At 38.3% G+C, this 18478-nt stretch overlaps 3 protein-coding genes across 5 annotated transcripts; 1 reads left to right on the top strand and 2 right to left on the bottom strand.

The window, feature by feature from the left end:
- Nucleotides 1–493: 493 nt before the first annotated feature.
- Nucleotides 494–4337, bottom strand: LOC111796529 (F-box protein SKIP31-like). Its single transcript, XM_023679187.1, has 9 exons — nt 4059–4337; nt 3670–3873; nt 3512–3585; nt 3315–3390; nt 2492–2602; nt 2099–2273; nt 1880–1998; nt 951–1017; nt 494–818 (listed from the first exon to the last, which is right to left on the bottom strand). The coding sequence occupies exons 1-9, from the start codon at nt 4134–4136 to the stop codon at nt 748–750; spliced, it is 975 nt and encodes a 324-aa protein (XP_023534955.1). The 5' UTR covers nt 4137–4337; the 3' UTR covers nt 494–747.
- A 458-nt stretch (nt 4338–4795) lies between these two features.
- On the top strand, nt 4796–12474 carry LOC111797536 (arabinosyltransferase XEG113-like). 2 transcript variants are annotated; one of them, XM_023680566.1, is made up of 14 exons: nt 4796–5256; nt 6683–6946; nt 7036–7241; nt 8044–8149; nt 8218–8474; nt 8561–8696; nt 8783–8877; nt 8971–9024; nt 10187–10300; nt 10615–10713; nt 10785–10904; nt 11802–11888; nt 11963–12138; nt 12213–12474. In XM_023680566.1, the coding sequence occupies exons 1-13, from the start codon at nt 5070–5072 to the stop codon at nt 12128–12130; spliced, it is 1893 nt and encodes a 630-aa protein (XP_023536334.1). In that variant the 5' UTR covers nt 4796–5069; the 3' UTR covers nt 12131–12138; nt 12213–12474. The 2 variants fall into 2 exon arrangements, with proteins under 2 accessions (XP_023536334.1, XP_023536332.1); XM_023680564.1 differs by having other exon boundaries at nt 11963–12474.
- A 163-nt stretch (nt 12475–12637) lies between these two features.
- LOC111797431 (ABC transporter E family member 2-like) lies at nt 12638–17629 on the bottom strand. 2 transcript variants are annotated; one of them, XM_023680418.1, is made up of 13 exons: nt 17433–17629; nt 17177–17286; nt 16308–16393; nt 16081–16178; nt 15888–16005; nt 15724–15813; nt 14815–15119; nt 14536–14731; nt 14269–14454; nt 13870–14139; nt 13343–13588; nt 13121–13253; nt 12638–13025 (listed from the first exon to the last, which is right to left on the bottom strand). In XM_023680418.1, exons 2-12 carry the CDS (start codon nt 17277–17279, stop codon nt 13134–13136), a joined length of 1818 nt encoding a protein of 605 aa, XP_023536186.1. In that variant the 5' UTR covers nt 17280–17286; nt 17433–17629; the 3' UTR covers nt 12638–13025; nt 13121–13133. The 2 variants fall into 2 exon arrangements, with proteins under 2 accessions (XP_023536186.1, XP_023536187.1); XM_023680419.1 differs by having other exon boundaries at nt 17177–17279.
- Nucleotides 17630–18478: the final 849 nt, after the last annotated feature.

Genomic DNA, 18478 nt, shown 5'->3' with positions numbered 1-18478 from the left:
CCTCTTTCTTGGCAATGGAGAATGGCGTTTTTTGTGTTTATGTTACCAAAACTAGAAAGTTACTTTCCATTTTAAAAAGAAATATTTAATTAAATAATGTCTTTTTTTTTTATGTTTTTTTTAGGAATTTGGAATTATAAGTTAATATTCCAACTTAAATATGATTTAATTAATTAAATTTTAGATTTAGAAAAATTAATATTTGTATAAAATGATTTATTTTTTTTATTTTCAAGTTAATTTTATTTCCGTGAATTATTATTATATCTCGAAAGGTGAATTAAGGGTAACCTTACCAATTTTTCGAAACCCGAAGAAGATCCCTGAAGTTGATATTGATGTGAGATTAAGAAGAAAATAAAGAGGAATTGGATCCCGATGAGTAACACCCTCTAAATAATCGCTCTTCTTTTAGCTAACGCCCGACACAAACAAAAAGGAAAAACAAGAAAATAGTCGTGACGATGAAAGACGTTCGAGTTCGAGACTATAATTTGTGTTTTTATTCACTAAAGATAGCCATTTTATCTATTTTCATCACTAACATAACTCTTTCAAATGATGAGAGAGAGAAAGAGAGTTTTGGAAGGGAAGAAAGCTGACAAAAAGATATATATTACTTAATTAACAAACTTCTACACATGATGAAATTCAGGAATATAATCCAGGGCAGTCTTGTCTCAAAAATTGGATGCCACAGGAGTGTTCGATCGAGCATAGGCCTGCCCGAATTGTTCGAGTTTTGAATCAGCAGAACCTCAAAGTAGCTTCTAGCTCGGCCTCGTCGGCACAATTGTACCCCAGCAAGTAAGCTCGAGCTGTTGTATATTAAGATAAGTTAAAAACGTGCATTCTTCGACAACATGAACATAGTTCAGTTGTTCTACTGAAAAAAGAAAAAAACGTGTGTTTACTAAAATATAAACAACGGATAGATCGTGATTTTATACCAAAACGACCCGAACCCATGAACGGTTCCGCCTCAGCCTCGTCGGTTACACCAGCTTGTTGCAGTTCCTACAAGTTCGATGTACATAAAATGAGGTGAACAAAAATCTATCAAGACATAAAAATGCATGAAGGGGTCAGATAAGAACCTTTGTACAATATACAGTATCATCGATTTATTCATGCTCGTTTCAAGTTTGAAGTACCATTTGTAGAAATAAAGACTCAATTTATTACATAATTTGTGAGATCCCACATCGGTTGGAGAGTGGAACAAAACTTCTTTATAAGGGTGTAAAAACCTCTCCCTAGTTGACGTGTTATAAAACCGTGAAGCTAACGGCTACACATAACAGGCCAAAATGGACAATATCTACTAGCGGTGAGCTTGGACAACTACAAATGGTATCAGAGCCAGACATCGAGCGATGTGCCAGCGAGGACGCTGGGGCCCAAGGGGGTGGATTGTAATATCCCACGTCAGTTGGAGAGGGAAACAAAACTTCTTTATAAGGGTGTGGAAACCTCTCCATAGTTAACGCGTTTTAAAACTGTGAAGCTGACGACGACACGTAATGGGCCAAAGCGGACAATATCTACTAGCGATGAGCTTGAGTTGTTATAAATGGTATCAAAGCCAGTCACCAAACAGTGCAAGACACTGGTTGGAGTAGAGCTAGACTCTCTCCATAGTAGACGCATTTTAAAACCGTGAGGCTAACAGGGATATATAACGTGCCAAAGCGGACAATGTCAGCTAGCGGTGGACTTGGGCTGTTATAGTATTAATATTAAAAGAGCCCATTTCTAGTCTCGCTCTATTTTCAGTAGTGGGTCAGGAGCCCTCGGATAGGAAGTTAAGAATGTTAGATAGCAGAAGGAAGAGCAGACAAGTCAAGGTTGGTAACAAATGAAGGAAGGTTGTACTCACAGTATCCGGTTCCATAGAGTCTGGAAAAAGTAGAGTATCAAAGCAGTGTCCAGATATTCTGCAGACAAGTTGTTCATCGTTCGGATCCATAACGACTTCTCGGCAAGTGTCATCACATACTAGGGTAAAAAAACGTGCGACTCATCAATTACACAGGTACTGAAGTCATAGGGCAATCTACAACAAAAAATGGATATAAAAGATAGAACAATATCTTACCATGAACAAGTCCAGTCTTTTCACATACAAATGCATCACCAACTTGGTAATATGTACATGTTTCTCCAGAACAAGTATGATCTATGACTATCTTGTCAGTCAACCCCCTGCTGCTTTTCCATGTAGATACTTGATCGGCCACAGTCCTGTCGAGAATTATTTGGTCGTCCTGCACCTGCAAACGCTCAATAGTTTTTTTCTTTAGTTACCAGAAAAATCAAATTCGTAAAGACTAAGGATGGAGATAGCCTAGGACAAAACCAGAAAACAAAACTATACAAGAAACTTGCATGAACCATCATTCAACCCTGTCTTTAAACACGAGAATATAGAAACCGAAACTATATGGGCAATTCTTTTGCAGCGTTAAAAGCTTGTGAGAAAATCAGACACCTGAGAAGGAAGAGGAGCTTGACTTCTTTTTGCTGCTTGCATTTGGATGTAGTACTCTTTAAACTCGGAAGAACAATCTCGAACCAGTTGAGTCATATCCTCTTCGTCACGCTGAGATGATAGCAAAAATGGGTGATGAGTGTTCATCACTAAAATGGGTATAAAATCAACTAACAAAACAGGTATACCCCTTAACAAAAAATGAATAGACAGCCGCACGCAGGAACCCATAGAATGATGTATAAAGCTCTTAAATCTTAACAGATTTTGTTGTGTGTTAGATTTCATATAATTTTGAGTAAATCATTCATTTAAACTTATCATATCTTAATTTTCTTTCAACAGACACAAAATTTCTCCGCCGATTCCCTGAAGTCGAGCTTCTCGATCTGTCATTATACCCCTAGAAGTAGAACGAATTACAAATCCCATTCTGCCTAAAATTCTAGGAATTGTTGATAGTTAGAATAGATTTGGAGACCAAGTCTGGTCGGTTTTAAATTTAAAATCGTTTTATATGGTCATTTCCTATTTCTTCTATGTCGTACGGTTAAAACCCAAAAATCCTTGTTGTTTTCCCTTATGTTTTCGATAGAACCTTCTCGTAAAAGTACTTTAACAATGTTTTCAGTGGTGGTAGTTTAGAAGCCTATATTAGTGAAGTAGTGAAGTTCTTATTTTGTTTTCCTAACAAAAAGAATGTAATTGCTCTCATTTCTTCAAATCGTTTCCGTTTCAAACAGGATAATGAATTCAGAACCATTTCTTCTATTTCAAACAACAGGATTTAGGATCATTTCTTAACAAAAGGTGAAAGAAGAACCTGAATATATAGTTTTTTCCAAGGACATTGGCGCAATTTCTTGGTCTTGGGAACCAGACCCCAACGCAGACAATATCTGTACACGAATTGCAGGCTTAAGTGTTCGTAGAAAATGGAAAACCAATTAGCTTTTCGCCATAGAGTAGCGTACAGATCAAACACAGATAGATGGAGAAATATCAGAAGCAATCACTTACAATCTTCGCCATAATGATTCATCAGACGCCACAGAATTTAAAAATCGACAAACCAGTGAACAAGAAATCAGATCCTGCATCAAAACAAACAGTTCAGTGAGAACAAAAATGGGGAGGATCATACGAAGTAGGAAGAATACAACTCCTCTTCACAATACCTCTGATGAGAGAAACTTGAGGATATGGCGGAAGAGCTCCGAAGGAATTTGACTGAAAATTCCGGTCTCAATTCTCCCGGGAACGACGCCACTGAATTGAGAGGACGAAGTAGTAACGGAAGCTACCTCTCTTTGTTCGTTAGGGTTAATCTGTTCGATTCGAGCTCTTTTAGGTTGTGGTTCCTCCTGTACGTTCCCCTCTTCCTACAAATATCCGCACTCAAATTCATCACCATCCGACGTAGTTCACCCAAAATCGGCATGAACATGATAAGATTTGAAGAAACAAACGAACATGTTTGAACGATACGCCTTAATTCTCCTAAATACCAACCGCTCCAACTCCACAAAGAGTATCGGAGAAATAGAGAGAGGAAAGAGGTAGAAACCTTATCAGAGACCTCCAAGAGAACCTCTGTTTCAAGAAATTGTGCCAACAACTCGTCTTCTTCATCTGAAATGGCCATTTCACATTAAGCGATGGGAAATTCGAACTCCTGCAGCGATCTGACTGTGAATAGACCGATGAATAACCTCTGTCGGCCGGTGACCGGAGCTGGCAGCCGGCAGTCCCGGCCTTTAGAATGACGATCGACCCCCAGTAACTCGCCCGAAATCACAGGAACCATGGTAGGTGAGGACTCACCACAGCTGCACAACACGAGCATCCTGCGGCCAGACTCTTTTAATTGGGCCGATGGCCCATACTTTAGTTGGGCCGAATAGACGTTGACTTAATGGCCCTAACTGATAAATCTTTGACATTATTTACTTTGGTCAAATCTTATAAATAGTTTAAAAATTATATGTTTTTTAGTTTGCTAATTTTCTTATTTATTTATTTTAATTCAACTACCTATATTAAATAATGAATCAAACCTAAAATATTTGGTTGGTGGTTTTATTTGGATTATTTATTTAAATTGTTATTTTTAATAAAAATAAAATATTAATATATTTGTTTTCAAGCTTAAAATTAATATTTACCACTCAAATTTTTATTTATTTTAATAAAAATCTAATTTATAAATTTTTTATTTATTTTAATTAAATTAATTCAAATAAATCCATGAGTTGTTATTTATTATTATTTTTTTAATAACACAGCACAACTTAACTATGATTTTCCAAATAAATAATGAAATGTAAGCTAAGATTAAAAATGGTGGCGAAGTCGAGAGTGTTCGGTCAAAGGTGGCAGCTCGTTAGTAGAGTTCATCGATTTCCCGACGAACTCGCCGGGATCGGAAAGGCGTGGTATTAGTCAACGGCAACCTCTGCTCTGTAAGGGATAAACAGAGGGAGTTGACTTTTCCTAGATTTAGGCGAAATGGGTTGACCAATTTCTTGTCGGGGATTGAAGAGTTACAGAAATCGAAGATTTGAAAGCTCTGGAAAAAATGGTGTGGGGAAATGGGTGCCAAGATGGAGTCAACACAAGGCCTCTGTTCTTGGTGTTCTATGCGACCGTCGCTGCCGGAATCGTGTTGTCGTCGTTGTATGTTTTTTCGGCTGTTTACTCGTCTTCCAATTTTGTGTCTGGTTTCAGCTCCTCTTGGCTTTCGTCTACTTCTGGTGAATTTAACAGTACGTGTTCTTATTCTGTTCTTGTTACTCTTGATTCAGTGATGATTTTGTTCAGTTTTTGTTTGTGATCTGTTCTTTGAGCCTTGAATGCTTCATTTGTTCCTCGTTGAATTATGGCATTGGCTGGTTAGTTGCATCCCATAGTGTATGAGCTGAAGTTTGGTTTTAGATTGGCCTGGACCGCGAGTAGATATTGTCTTCTTTGGGTTTTCCTTTTTGGGATTTTGCTCAAAGTTTTTAAAATGCGTCGGTTAGCGAGAGGTTTCCACACGTTTGTGAAGAATGCTTCGTTCTCTTCCCCAAATCGAGGTGGGATCTCACAATCCACCCTCCTTCGGGGTCTACTTGTTCCCTTCTCCGATCGATGTGAGACCCCTCCCCCAATCTACCCCTTTGGAGCCCAACGTCTTTGTTGGCACACTGTCTTGTGTCCACCCCCTTTGGGGCTTAGCCTCCTCACTGGCACATCGACCGGTGTATGGGTCTGATACCATTTGTAACGGCCCAAGCTTATAACAGATATTGTCCTTTTTGGTTTTCCCTTCTGGGCTTCTCCTCAAGGCTTTTAAAACGTGTCTACTAGGGAGAGGTTTCCACGCTCTTATAAAAAATGGTTCGTTCTTTTCCCCAACAGATAGGGATCTCACAATCCACCCCCCTTCAGGGTCCAGTGTCCTCGCTCACACTCGTTCGCTTCTCTAATCAATGTGTGGAGCCCAGCGTCCTTGCTAACACACCGCCCAGCGTCCTCGTGTCCCGCCTCGTGTCTGGCTCTAATACTATTTATAACGGTTCAAGCCCACCGCTAGTAGATATTGTCCTCTTCAGGCCTTCCCTTTCAAACTTCCCCTAAAAGTTTTAAAAACGCGTCTGTTAGGGAAAGGTCTCCACATTCTTATAAAGAATGTTTCGTTCTTTTCCCCAACCGATGTGGGATCTCACAATCCACCTCCTTCAGGGTTCACTCGTTCCCTTCTCCAATCGATGTGGGACCCCTTCAATCCACCCCTTTCGTGGCCCAGCGTCCTTGCTGGCACACCACCTTGTATCCACCTCCCTTCGGGGCTCAGCCTCCTCGTTGGCACATCACCTGGTTTCTAGCTCTGACACCATTTGTAATATCCCAAGTCTATCGCTAGAAGATATTGTCCTCTTTGGATTTTTCCTTTCAGGCTTCTCTTCAAGGTTTTTAAAACGCGTCTACTAGAAAGAGGTTTCCACACCCTTATAAAAAATGCTTTGTTCTCCTCCCAACAGACGCGGGATCTCACACCAAGCGCGCCTGTTGGCTGTTCATATCCAAGCAGTAAACATGTTTTAGGGTCTTGATGCAAGTTTATTTCTTGGCTGTTCATATCATGTTCTTAATGTTCATCATAAACTAGCATTGTCTGTGTTACTTTGTGACTTATCCCTCTCTTTCTAGATTCCAATTCAACTCTCATCAAGGATCAAACACCAAATATATCACAACCAGATGTTCACAACAAAGGGGAAAGACCAATTTGGGAAGCTCCAGACACCAAAAACATGCCATCTCCATCGACCTTTCGGCTAACCAAGGAGCTCGTTCAACGACACGTAAAAGATAACGTAATAATAGTTACATTCGGTAACTATGCATTTTTAGACTTCATTCTCAATTGGGTTAAGCATTTGACAGATCTTGATCTTTCTAATCTTCTTGTTGGTAAGCTACTGAATGTTTGTTGATATCATTTTTAGTCACAACCTGCTATACAACTACTTAGTTTTCCTTCATTTGGGTGATCATTTCAGGTGCAATGGACACCAAATTGTTGGAAGCTTTGTATTGGAAAGGTATTCCTGTTTTCGACATGGGAAGTCATATGAGCACGGTGGATGTTGGCTGGGGATCGTCGACGTTTCATAAGATGGGAAGAGAAAAAGTGATACTCATCGATTCGATCCTCCCTTATGGGTTCGAGTTGTTGATGTGTGATACCGACATGGTGTGGTTAAAGGTATGTACGTCGAAACTTTTTGGATTTGTTTATGTAACAGCTCAAGCCTACCGCTAGCAAATATTGTTCTCTTTGGGCTTTCCCTTTCGGGATTTCGCTCAAGGTTTTTAAAACGCGTCTGTTAGGGAGAGGTTTTCACGCCCTTATAAAGAATGCTTCGTTCTCTTCTCCAACTGATGTGGGATCTCACAATCCACCCTCATTTGGGGTCCACTCGTTCCCTTCTCCAATCGATGTGGGACCCCCCACCCAATCCAACCCCCCTTCGGAGTCTAGCATCCTTGTTGGCACACCGCCTCGTGTCCACCCCCCTTCAGGGCTCATCCTCCTCGTTGGCACATCACCCAGTGTTTGACTCTGATATCATTTGTAACGGCTCAAGTCTATTGCTATCGGTTTCTCTCAAGGTTTTTAAAACGCGTCTGCTAGGAAGAGGTTTCCACACCCTTATAAAGAATGTCTCATTTCCCACTCCAACCAATGTGGAATCTCTTATTAAAGGATGTTCTATTAGTATCATATTCCTTCGTATCGAACCATCTTATGTCGTTTTATTATTATAAGGTGGGTTGGGAGATCTTAGGGAAGGAGGGACATTTTCTTTAGACGTTTAAGAGTTCAAGAATTTTATGATATTCACCGAGCTATGAACGTTTTAAGCCCCATGACACTCACGAGAAAAACTATCGAGAATCCTGTATTCTTCGGTTTAGTCATCAAAATCTATCATTCGTTCGTTTCAGAATTCTTTTAATGCAACTATTTGAAAAATAGTAACCACATAAGTTGTTTTATGTGACAGAATCCGCTCCCATATCTCGCTCGTTACCCCGAAGCAGATGTCTTATCTTCAAGTGATCAGGTCATACCAACCGTGGTCGATGACAAGTTGGATATTTGGAACGAAGGTAAAGTATTAAATATTCTCGATTCTTCCATGAATTTCAAGATTAAAGGTGTTAATGCTTTCGAACAGTTTCGGGTGCCTTAAATATTGGAATTTTCCACTGGCGGCCTACACGAGCATCAAAAAAACTGGCTAAGGAGTGGAAGGAAATGCTCCTAGCTGATGACAAGATTTGGGACCAAAATGGTTTCAACGAACTCGTTCGTAAGAAATATGGACCATCGGTCGATGAAGACGGTGGACTCGTATACGCTTATGATGGTAATCTCAAGCTAGGAATTTTACCTGCAAGTATTTTCTGTAGTGGACACACCTTCTTTGTCCAGGTACTATTTTGTGTAGCGTGCTCGGATCTCGACGTCGTATTAATCATAATACGAGCCATGAGCTAACCATTGTATTACAATGGCAGGCAATGTATCAACAATTTAGATTGGAGCCATATGCTGTTCATACTACATTCCAGTACGCGGGTACTGAAGGAAAGCGCCATAGACTGCGTGAGGCCATGGTTTTCGATGATCCACCGGAGTACTTCGATGCACCAGGTAAATTTTGTATGAGATTGAAGAATTCAAGTCATGCTTTAGTGATTGTTCGTGTTTAATGCTTCGTTTTTTCGGGAATTCTGCAGGAGGTTACCTATCGTTTAAGCCATCGATCCCGAAGTCGCTATTACTTGAAGGAGAGCATGACCTTGATACACATTTTAGGCTTATGAACTACCAGGTTGTGTGTTCTAACAATAAAAACTAAGCTTTTTTCTCACATGATATCATAAAATGTTCCAGTTCTGAGTTTTTAGTTGTTTTTTCTGCTCAGTTGAAACAAATCAGGACTGCACTTGCTATTGCTTCACTATTGAATCGTGTCCTGGTAAGAACGCTCGAATCTGAGGTCACACATTCATGTTCGAGAGAAAATATTATGTTATGTCGGGTAGAGAAAAGGGTAACGCGTTTTTGAGGGAAACCGATAGAAAAGAAGAAAAAAGAGACTATGAGTATCTCTTTTTGTGAGATCTCATATCGGTTGGAGAGGGGAACGGAACATTTCTTATAAGGGTGTGGAAACTTCTCTCTAGCAGATGCGTTTTGAAATCTTGAGGCTGACGACGATATGTAATGGGCTAAAGCGGGCAATATTTGCTAGCGGTGGGCTTGAGTTGTTATAAATGATATTAGAGCTAGACACTGAGCGGTGTGTCAGTGAGGACGTTGGGCCCTCAAGGGGGGTGGATTGTGAGATTCTACATCGGTTGGAGAGGGGAACGAAGCATTCCTTACGAGGGTGTGAAAACCTCCCCCTAGTAGACGTGTTTTAAAACCGTGAGACTGACAACAATACATAACGGGCTAAAGTGGACAATATTTGCTAGCGGTGGGCTTGGACTGTTACAAATGGTACCAGAGCCAGATATTGGGTGGTGTGCCAGTGAGAATGCGGCCTACAAGGGGGCTGGATTGTGAGATCCCACATCGGTTAGAGAGGGAACGAAGCATTACTCATAAGGGTGTGGAAACCTCTCCCTAGTAGACGCGTTTTAAAACCGTGATGCAAACGGTGATATGTAACAGGCTAACGTGGACAATATTTGCTAGCAGTGGACTTGGGTTGTTATAGATGTTATAGAGCTAGACATCGAGCAGTGTGCCATCGAGGACGCTGGCCCCCTAAAAGGGTGGATTCTGAGATCCCGCATCGGTTGGAGAAGGGAACGAAACATTCCTTATAAGGGTGTGGAAACCTCTCCTTAGCAAACGTGTTTTAAAACCGTGAGGCTGACAGCAATACATAACGGACCAAAATGGACAATATTTGGTAGCGGTGGGCTTAGGCTGTTACAAATTGTATCAGAGCCAGACACCGGGCTAGTGGATTGTGAGATTCCACATCGGTTGGATGTTCTTATAAGGGTGTGAAAACTTCTCCCTAGCAGACACGTTTTAAAACCACATTTCTGGATGTTCTTGTCGTTGCAGCTACTTAAGAAATTTCGCCTGTAATTTGTTCATTTTTCCATACTTGTGAACTATAGATAATGCCTCCACTGTGGTGCCGGTTAGACAAGCTATGGTATGGACATCCTGGAGTTCTTCAGGGTTCTGTGACTCGACAGCCTTTTATTTGCCCGTTGGACCACGTTTTTGAGGTAACCTCCAAACTTTTTGAATAACAGTTAATGTTGTCTTGATGAGCTTTTCACCATAAGGCGCCGACCAGAACGAAACTCTAGCTAGATGTGTCCCGGGTGGCACTCGGTATCATAACAATTCATGCATAAACTTTTTGGGACCCGTAATCCAATTATCTTTTACTTATCTCGACCTACCGACCCCAAATGAAGTGGGGAGGGATTCATTTATAATGTCGAGGCCTACGTATTCTATAACATATAGATTAAAGACGTGATAATTTAAAAACCGATGCACTGATGTTCTTGCTCGTTTTGTTTATGCCGAGCAGATCAATGTGATGTTAAAAGAATTACCAATGGAGGAGTTTGGCCCAGGAATTAACTTTAGAGAGTATTCTTTTTTGGACAATCCGTTGCTCCCCAAACAGGTTAGTATCATCTGTGTTGTCATAGGAACTGATTGATAGCATTTGGTGAGGAACTGTTAATATGTGTTTAGGTGAAAGAATCATGGCTTGATGTTCAGCTTTGTAAACAAGAAAGTGAAGGTTGTCATGCATCAAATGATACAGTACTACCAGGTGTGCTTAAATTTCCTAAGGGCAGCAATGAAGACACGGTAAGTGGCGCACTTTTGGCATATGAACTTTTTACTGCTCAAATTTTTACCCTAGTTAAAAAGATTTCTGTCGTCGTAATCGTCGTAACATGAAGATGTAGTACGTAACTTTGGATAAATAGAACTTTTTTTACTGCAGCCTTAGAATAGTTTGTGTGAGATCCCACGTCAGTTGGAGAGGAGAACAAAACATTCTTTAGAAATCTCTCATTAGCATACGTGTTTTAAAACCCTTGAGGAGAAGCTCGAAAGGAAAGCCTGGTATCAGAGCCAGACACCGAGCGATGTGCCAACGAGAAGGCTGAGCCCTGAAGGGAGTGGACATAAGGCGGTGTGCCAGCACAGACGCGGGGCCCCAAAAGGGGTGGATTGGGAAGAGGTCTCATATCGATTGGAGAAGGGAACGAGTGCTAGCGAGAACACTGGGCCCTGAAGAGGGGTGGATTGTGACATCCCACATCAGTTGGGGAGGAGAACGAAACAATATTTATAAGGGTGTGAAAACCTAAGCAGACGCGTTTTAAAAACCTTGAGGGGAAACCTAAAGAGAACAATATCTGCTAGGGGTGAGCTTAGACCGTTACAGTTTGTTTGTGACTAAAAGAATATCTTTTGGGAAATTTTCGGAGCCAATGACCAAAAGAAATCAAGAACTTGTCTTTCCTAAAAGGTTCAGATTTGTTAACATATTGTGAGGTCTATTGAACAAGTTTTAATCGACGTGCTACTTTATGGAACGTTTGGCTGTTAAAATCGAGGTTCTCGCTTTGGTTTAGACATCTGTTAATGCATTCTAGGAATCCCCTTTTACTTGTAAGTTAGCTGTAAACCTGTCATAAGAATTCCATCTCTCCATTGGACTTAGTGTATTATATATTTGATGTTTTCCTTGTACAGTTCAAGGCAATATTTTCCAAATTCAAGGATGTCAAAGTCATCCAGTTCTCCACAATGCAAGATGCCTTCCCTGGTTTCTCCGATAAGGTAACAATACCTTACCTCTTCGATTCCTTTGACTAACTATCAAGTCTTAATACACAAACTAATTTGATCAACAGAAAAGGGAAGAGAAGTTCAGGAACCGTGTCAAGCGTTACGTTGGCATATGGTGTTGTGTGGAGAATGCTGCACCAGGCCACGTATTTTATGACATGTACTGGGATGAGAAACCTGATTGGAAACCGCACCCACCTCGAACGCCCGAGGAAGATCGACCTCCTTTATAAGGGCAACGGTGAGAGATTTTACTTGAATCTAGAGGCAAAGAAGACAAATTCTCTAGGATATTTTGTTTATTACCCTGTGAGGATTCAACGCAGAGGCTTACTTGGGATTTTAATGAAGGTCGAAATCGAGTACAGGTATTATTTGAGGTCGAAGTCAAGGCTACATTTTTACCTCATGTTCTCATGGATAGCCATAGAGTTAAAAGAATACAGAAAGGTTTATAATTTAGTTCCCACTTTTTCCATTTGTTAACTCAAAAATCAGAATGATCTGTGCTCCCTGAATGAGGGGGAAGTTTAGACTTTATACACTTAAATAAAGAGAGGAAGTTCTATTTGATATATTTCACGGAGTTATAATATCTTAATCAATTGAGGTAATGCTCGAGAAGCTAGAAAAACATGTCTTCATATAGATAACATGTTTCGGTACAAACTCGAGAAAAGATGCACCAAAAAGATGATATGAAAAAGAAGATTGAGATGGAGAAACAAAAAAAAGAACACATAATAAAATCCACTCATTCCTCTAAAACTTGAGTGAAAGAAGTTGGCAGATTACAAAATCTAAAATGTGGAAAATACAATTTGTTCCTCAGAATGTTAGCAAATCGAATCAAATACAATTTCAGGAGCAGAGGACAAACAAGTGAATGACATTCAGACTTGCCTTATGATGATGACTAAGAAAACCGTAGAATTGTAAAAGAAATATACAAAATGGCAGAATCAAGAAGGTGCATACCCTGTGCTTTGAATTAAAGCAAAATAAGCCAAAAGCACAGATTCTACAAAATGAAAGCATCCTCCCCTTTGCACCTCTTCCAAAGATTAAGATTCCATGATTTGGCTTCAGAAGTGCTCTCTCTATAGGTTAAAAAACCAGCATCTATGTCTGCAGGTAAACATAAGAAAACTACATTTTAGTATGGAAAGAAGTAAAGGGTAAGGTAAGTTGAGAGAATTTGTGGGGGAGGAATGAAGAATTACACCAAGAAAATTCTTAATCATCCAAATAATAATATGAGCCAGCTGACTTTTGCTCCCGATCCTTTGTGGAGTCGATCTTATTAATCCTTGGCCTGAAATTTGTTGGATCTCTTCTAAACGTAATATCAAGATGCTGCGATCAATCAAAAGAAGACACGTCAATGGCCATAATAATCCAAAAGGAACGAATGTGATTCGGGGATTAGATTAAGCATATCTTACAGATAAGAAGAGATTCATTCCTGTCAACAACGACTGAGGACAATTAGCAGTACAATTAACTGATGGCTGACCCTCGTAAACAATAACTCGATCTGCTAGATAAGTTGCCATGATAAAATCGTGTTCAACCACAAAAGCCGTCTTTTTTGCATGTAGAATAAATCTCTTTATGACTTTTGATGCAACAATACGCTGCTCAGAGTCAAGGTACGCACTCGGTTCATCTATCAGATAGATATCCGCAGGCTGCAAGCATTACAATAAAACAAATAACTATCATTTCCCTGTAAATAATCCTGACTAAATATCAGTTAAAAACAAATCTTTTGAAAGTTTAATATAAAAAATAATAATAATTGGCACAGAATATGATATTTATTCTCAAGTCTCATGCATATACTACTACCAATATAAACGTGTCCAGGCAAACAGATTTCTTTTGACCCTAACCACAAAAGCATAGGTGAAACTTAACTGCTAAAGCAGCTTGAAGATGATATTTGAAAGGAACACTAAAGTAATTGTACCTTTCCAAGGCAGAGGCACAACGCAACTCTTTGCAACTCTCCTCCAGAAAGATTCACAACTTCTTGGTCCATTAATTGTTCGATAAGCAAGGGTTTCATTACATCTGAGACAAATTGCGGATGCATGTAGGACTCCCTTATTTTCTGATGTAACAAATGCCTGACAGTGGATTGAAACTTAGGACTAATCTTCTGGGGCTTGTAGGAAACGTTAAACTCAGGAATCTCAACATCAGAGTTTTCAACAGAATCAGGTTTCAACAAACCAGCCTGCGAATGTAGTCAATGATGGTATATGCTTAGGAAGAGAGAGAGATAATCCTTGGACATTCACTATTTACTGCTATTAAAAAGAAAAAAGAAAAAAACTAGTAAAAAAGTAATGGAAAGTCCAAATACCAGCATACGAATAAAGGTTGTCTTCCCTGTACCATTTTCACCGAGCATCACAATAATCTGTGAATCAGTAAATTCACCCTCTACCACACGAAGCTTGAAATTTCCCTGAGTTTTACTCATGGTTGGGTATTTATATCGTGCATATGTCTCGATTTCCTCCGCACTTTCTTGAGGAGTCTCAGCAACCTAGAAGAAGAAAAAAAGTAAGAACAAATTGTGATGGTATAAACGTTCCATTCTGGTGTAGAAAGTCAGCAGAATCACCACCTTGAACGTAAGAGATTCATCTCTAAATCGTAAATTTTCCGTGGGAACAAACCCAGCCAAGAAGATGTTGATTCCTTCTCTAACCGAGAAAGGAAGGGTAACGACTCCATATGCACCCGGTTTCCCATAAAGACAGCAAATGAAGTCAGACAAATAATCCAAGACACTAAGATCATGCTCCACAACAATTACATAGCTGCAAAAGGATGAATGAACCACGTCAAACTAACATAGGAGAGATGAAAATGCTAGGAATATAATAAAAAGAGACAAAAGTACCTATTGGGCCTGAGCAAAGATCGAACCACTTGAGCAGCTTTAAGTCTCTGTTTCACATCAAGGTAACTTGAAGGTTCATCAAACATATAAATCTCTGCATTCTGTATGGCAACAACAGCAATGGCAAATCTTTGAAGTTCTCCACCAGACAGGTCACCAACATTCCGATCTATAACCTGATTAAGTTCAAGATCACGACATAATTCTTGCTTCATATCCCTCTCATCTTTTTGCTCTAGCACCTGACCAACATTCCCTTGAACTGCTTTCGGAATGTGATCAACATATTGGGGCTTTATGATTGCCTGACATAAAAGTAAAAAATGGGTCATTATTAATGGCCAGTATAAGTTAACAATAAATTGAACATAGTAGATTCAAGAGTGAACCAAACTAGGTCAACCATTCCATGCATAGGCTAACACACGCTGCAAAGATTGGGGAAGGTTTTGTAACCCCTTTGGATTTTGTCACCCTTGTCTAGTACATTTGCATCAGTTCAGAAAAGTTTCTGTACCAAAATGAGTGACTTTGATGTCGAGACCTAGAACATGTAACCACTCCAGTCCTAGTTTGGTCAAGCATGTTACTACTTGTCTGCAATTAATGCAGAAACTGTAGGGGGTCTAAAGTAACTGAGGTAATCACGGACTAAAGAGATGCCAAACTTCATACCATCTTCATACCAAATCTTCACTGGCACGAGGAAAAAATCACCAAATCTTCATTGGCACGAGGAAAAAATCACCAGAACTTCTCGATGTAGCTCTCCAGGCATGTCTATTCCTTATTAATGTTTAAAAATAACAATATACCATAATACTAGTTCTACAACAAGAAATTCAATATATTTTGAAAGCATGGAAAAGATGGAGGGAAATTATGTGTTAGTAGAGCATTTAACATTACCTTTAGATTATCTTCAAGGATACGTGTAAAATAATTCTGCAACTCAGATCCTCGAAAGTAAGTCAATATCTCCTGCCAATCAGGAGGGTTCTGCAAACGTCCATGAAAAAGGTGAGCTATATTACACAACAAAGTAAAGAAGAAAAGGTAATTGAGAATGTTACATTGAAACGGCCAAGATTTGGTTTCAGCTTTCCAGCCAAGACTTTCAGTGCAGTGGACTTCCCGATACCATTGGTTCCAACCAAACCAAGAACTTGCCCAGGCCGAGGAACTGGCAACCTGCAGCCACATTATCCTTCAATTTCAAACAAGATGAAAAAAATTCATAAATTTACAAGTTGGTAAAGAATGAACCTGTGCAATTTGAAGGTGTTGGGGCCATATCGATGTGTTGTATCTTTATCCAAATCCTTTGGCAGGTTGATGATTTGAATTGCTTCAAATGGGCATTTCTGTATCATTGTATTATTTGGCCACAACAATTTGGCTCATTAGTCCATTATAATTACCCATTTACACATCACAATAATTCTAAAACAGTTTATTCGTACAGACACACATAAACCACAACTTGCACAAACCTTGACACATATACCACATCCAATACATAGTTCTTCTGAGATAAAAGCAATCTTAGCGGCTGGGGAAACCTCAATACACAGTTTACCTGCAGAGAGATTAAAATTAATTAAGTACCAAATAAATAAGTCCTAATCAGAATTTTTTTGCACGAGTCAATAATAACAAGCTGAGAAAAAGATAAAATAATAATAATCGTAATATACAACAGAGTTGTTCGTAATTCATATAAGGAAAAACATCCAAATGACAAACTTTTTTATCGTGAAATTAAAAAAAAAAAAAAAATTGAAATCTTCCAAAAAGACTAAGAAAATCAACCCGATAAACATTATAATCCGCCCAAGAAAAAAGTGTGAGCAATTAAACAATAAGAACAGTGCCACCAAATTATTACATACTTATAAAACTAGAGACGCATTGTGAGCCATTTGAAAGTCAATTACTGGAGCAAACAAATCTCCAAATCATGCACGAAGATAGTTATATGAAATTTTCCGCAATCAAACTCTTGTGGATGTAGAATTACAATCGAAATGAATGCAAATTTCAAGTCTAAATCGCTGGATGATTAGTGACTGTCTTGAAAGGTAATTCTACATTTTTTGACAAACGAAAATAGGGTCCAGAATAAATTTATATCATCCGGATTACTCCAGATAACAAACTAGTTGATTAGAACTCTCTACCTCGGTGAAAACCTTAAAAATCATCAACCCCCCAAGAACAACAAAACTGGTATCCATCCAGCTGAAATACTATTTCCTATTCGTATCCGACAGAAGATCAGATCAACGACATCAAAATCTACAAACCATCACAATTTAATTCTCAATTCCAAACGAATAAGCAGAAAAAGAACATAAAATACCAGTCTTAACAACGGGACAGCTCTTCTTGCATTCTTGACGGCACTTTTTAGGTTTGCACCTATCCGAACTCACTATAGCTATACGCGTCAATCGATCCGCCATCTAATCACTGACGAGAATTACAGAACAATTAAGATGCATACAATCCAGCAACAATATTCCAAAAGCAAGAGGAGCAGAGACGCAAATCAAAACCAAAGCATCCAAAAATACTGGGATGGAGCAAACATTAAAAAAATCAAAATAAAAACTCACCAGAAATGAGGAAATCACAGTGGCGGAAGATTAACAGATAGGAAAACAAGGAGGTAATCGAAGAACAGCACGGAGAGATACGATCAAGCGTATGGCACACGCAGGGGTCCAAGTAAGCTTCCTAGGGTTTTTTGTTATGCATAAAGATCCGAATGGCGGTTATTTCGGGTCTTTTTCTTTTCTTTTTTTTCTTTTTTTTCTTCTTTTCTTTACTTTTTCGCTCTTCCAAAGAAGTACACGAGAATCCAAAACCCAAAAGTAAACAGAAATAACAAATAATAATAATAATAATAATAATAATAAATAAATAAATAAATAAACTGGGCCAAACCCGAATTAAAATCCACAAAATTAAAATTAAAAATAAATGCTTCAAACTTTTAATTTGATTACTCCCTAAATCCACAATAAATAAATAAATATATATATATATATATATATATATTACAAAAATATAAAATAATTATTAAATCATAAATATTTTTAACTACTAAAATTTTGAAACAATAACGATATAAAAATCGATTTTTCTTGAAAAAAAAATTGAGTTTGATTGTATAGTTTAAAATTGGTTTATATATTTTAAAATATTAAAAAGTTTAATTACAAACAAATTTATAATTAAGTCAAATTAATATGTATTTTTCCACTAAAATGATAATTTTATAAATTTAAAGAACCGATTTATCGAATTAAAATTTAAAAGGTGTGATTACGAAAATTTATTATTAGAGGGGTTTTGAAAATTTTATATGAAGAAAAAATAAATAAATAATTTAACTTTTTTTTTTTCGAAGGATTATGCATCTTTTTTGAACTATTATAAATTTTAGATATCTATAGATAATGCAATCTTAATTTTTTTTAATAAAAAATGTAATTTAAATTTAATTAATCTAAAAACAAATTTATTTGTTTAGTCTTCTAAAACGTGACATGCATATCTTCTATCATTTTTTTTTTCTTTTTCCATATATGATTTTTAAATCTTTTATTCATGTCATAAAGTCAATAAACAAAATTAAACATAAAATCAATATATTTTG

This window comes from Cucurbita pepo, chromosome LG06 (genome assembly GCF_002806865.2).
Source record: "Cucurbita pepo subsp. pepo cultivar mu-cu-16 chromosome LG06, ASM280686v2, whole genome shotgun sequence".
Taxonomy (NCBI): Eukaryota; Viridiplantae; Streptophyta; class Magnoliopsida; order Cucurbitales; family Cucurbitaceae; genus Cucurbita; species Cucurbita pepo.
The sequence above is the reverse complement of the archived record's forward strand: the minus strand, read 5'-3'. Positions and strand labels throughout refer to the sequence as shown.

What these genes read in the sequence shown, in the direction of transcription:
- LOC111796529 (XM_023679187.1), bottom strand. Translation starts at nt 4,136, where the DNA reads ATGGCCATTTCAGATGAAGAAGACGAGTTGTTGGCACAATTTCTTGAA. An exon ending in TCTTGGAGGTCTCTGATAAG is followed by an intron (nt 3,874 to 4,058) that starts GTTTCTACCTCT and finishes GGATATTTGTAG; the next exon opens with GAAGAGGGGAACGTACAGGA. An exon ending in ACTCTATGGAACCGGATACT is followed by an intron (nt 1,018 to 1,879) that starts GTGAGTACAACC and finishes TCGAACTTGTAG; the next exon opens with GAACTGCAACAAGCTGGTGT.
- LOC111797536 (XM_023680566.1), top strand. Translation starts at nt 5,070, where the DNA reads ATGGTGTGGGGAAATGGGTGCCAAGATGGAGTCAACACAAGGCCTCTG. An exon ending in TACTTCTGGTGAATTTAACA is followed by an intron (nt 5,257 to 6,682) that starts GTACGTGTTCTT and finishes CTCTCTTTCTAG; the next exon opens with ATTCCAATTCAACTCTCATC. An exon ending in ATCCGTTGCTCCCCAAACAG is followed by an intron (nt 10,714 to 10,784) that starts GTTAGTATCATC and finishes ATATGTGTTTAG; the next exon opens with GTGAAAGAATCATGGCTTGA.
- LOC111797431 (XM_023680418.1), bottom strand. Translation starts at nt 17,279, where the DNA reads ATGGCGGATCGATTGACGCGTATAGCTATAGTGAGTTCGGATAGGTGC. An exon ending in GATGTGGTATATGTGTCAAG is followed by an intron (nt 16,179 to 16,307) that starts GTTTGTGCAAGT and finishes ACAATGATACAG; the next exon opens with AAATGCCCATTTGAAGCAAT. An exon ending in TCCTTGAAGATAATCTAAAG is followed by an intron (nt 15,120 to 15,723) that starts GTAATGTTAAAT and finishes CTTTTATGTCAG; the next exon opens with GCAATCATAAAGCCCCAATA.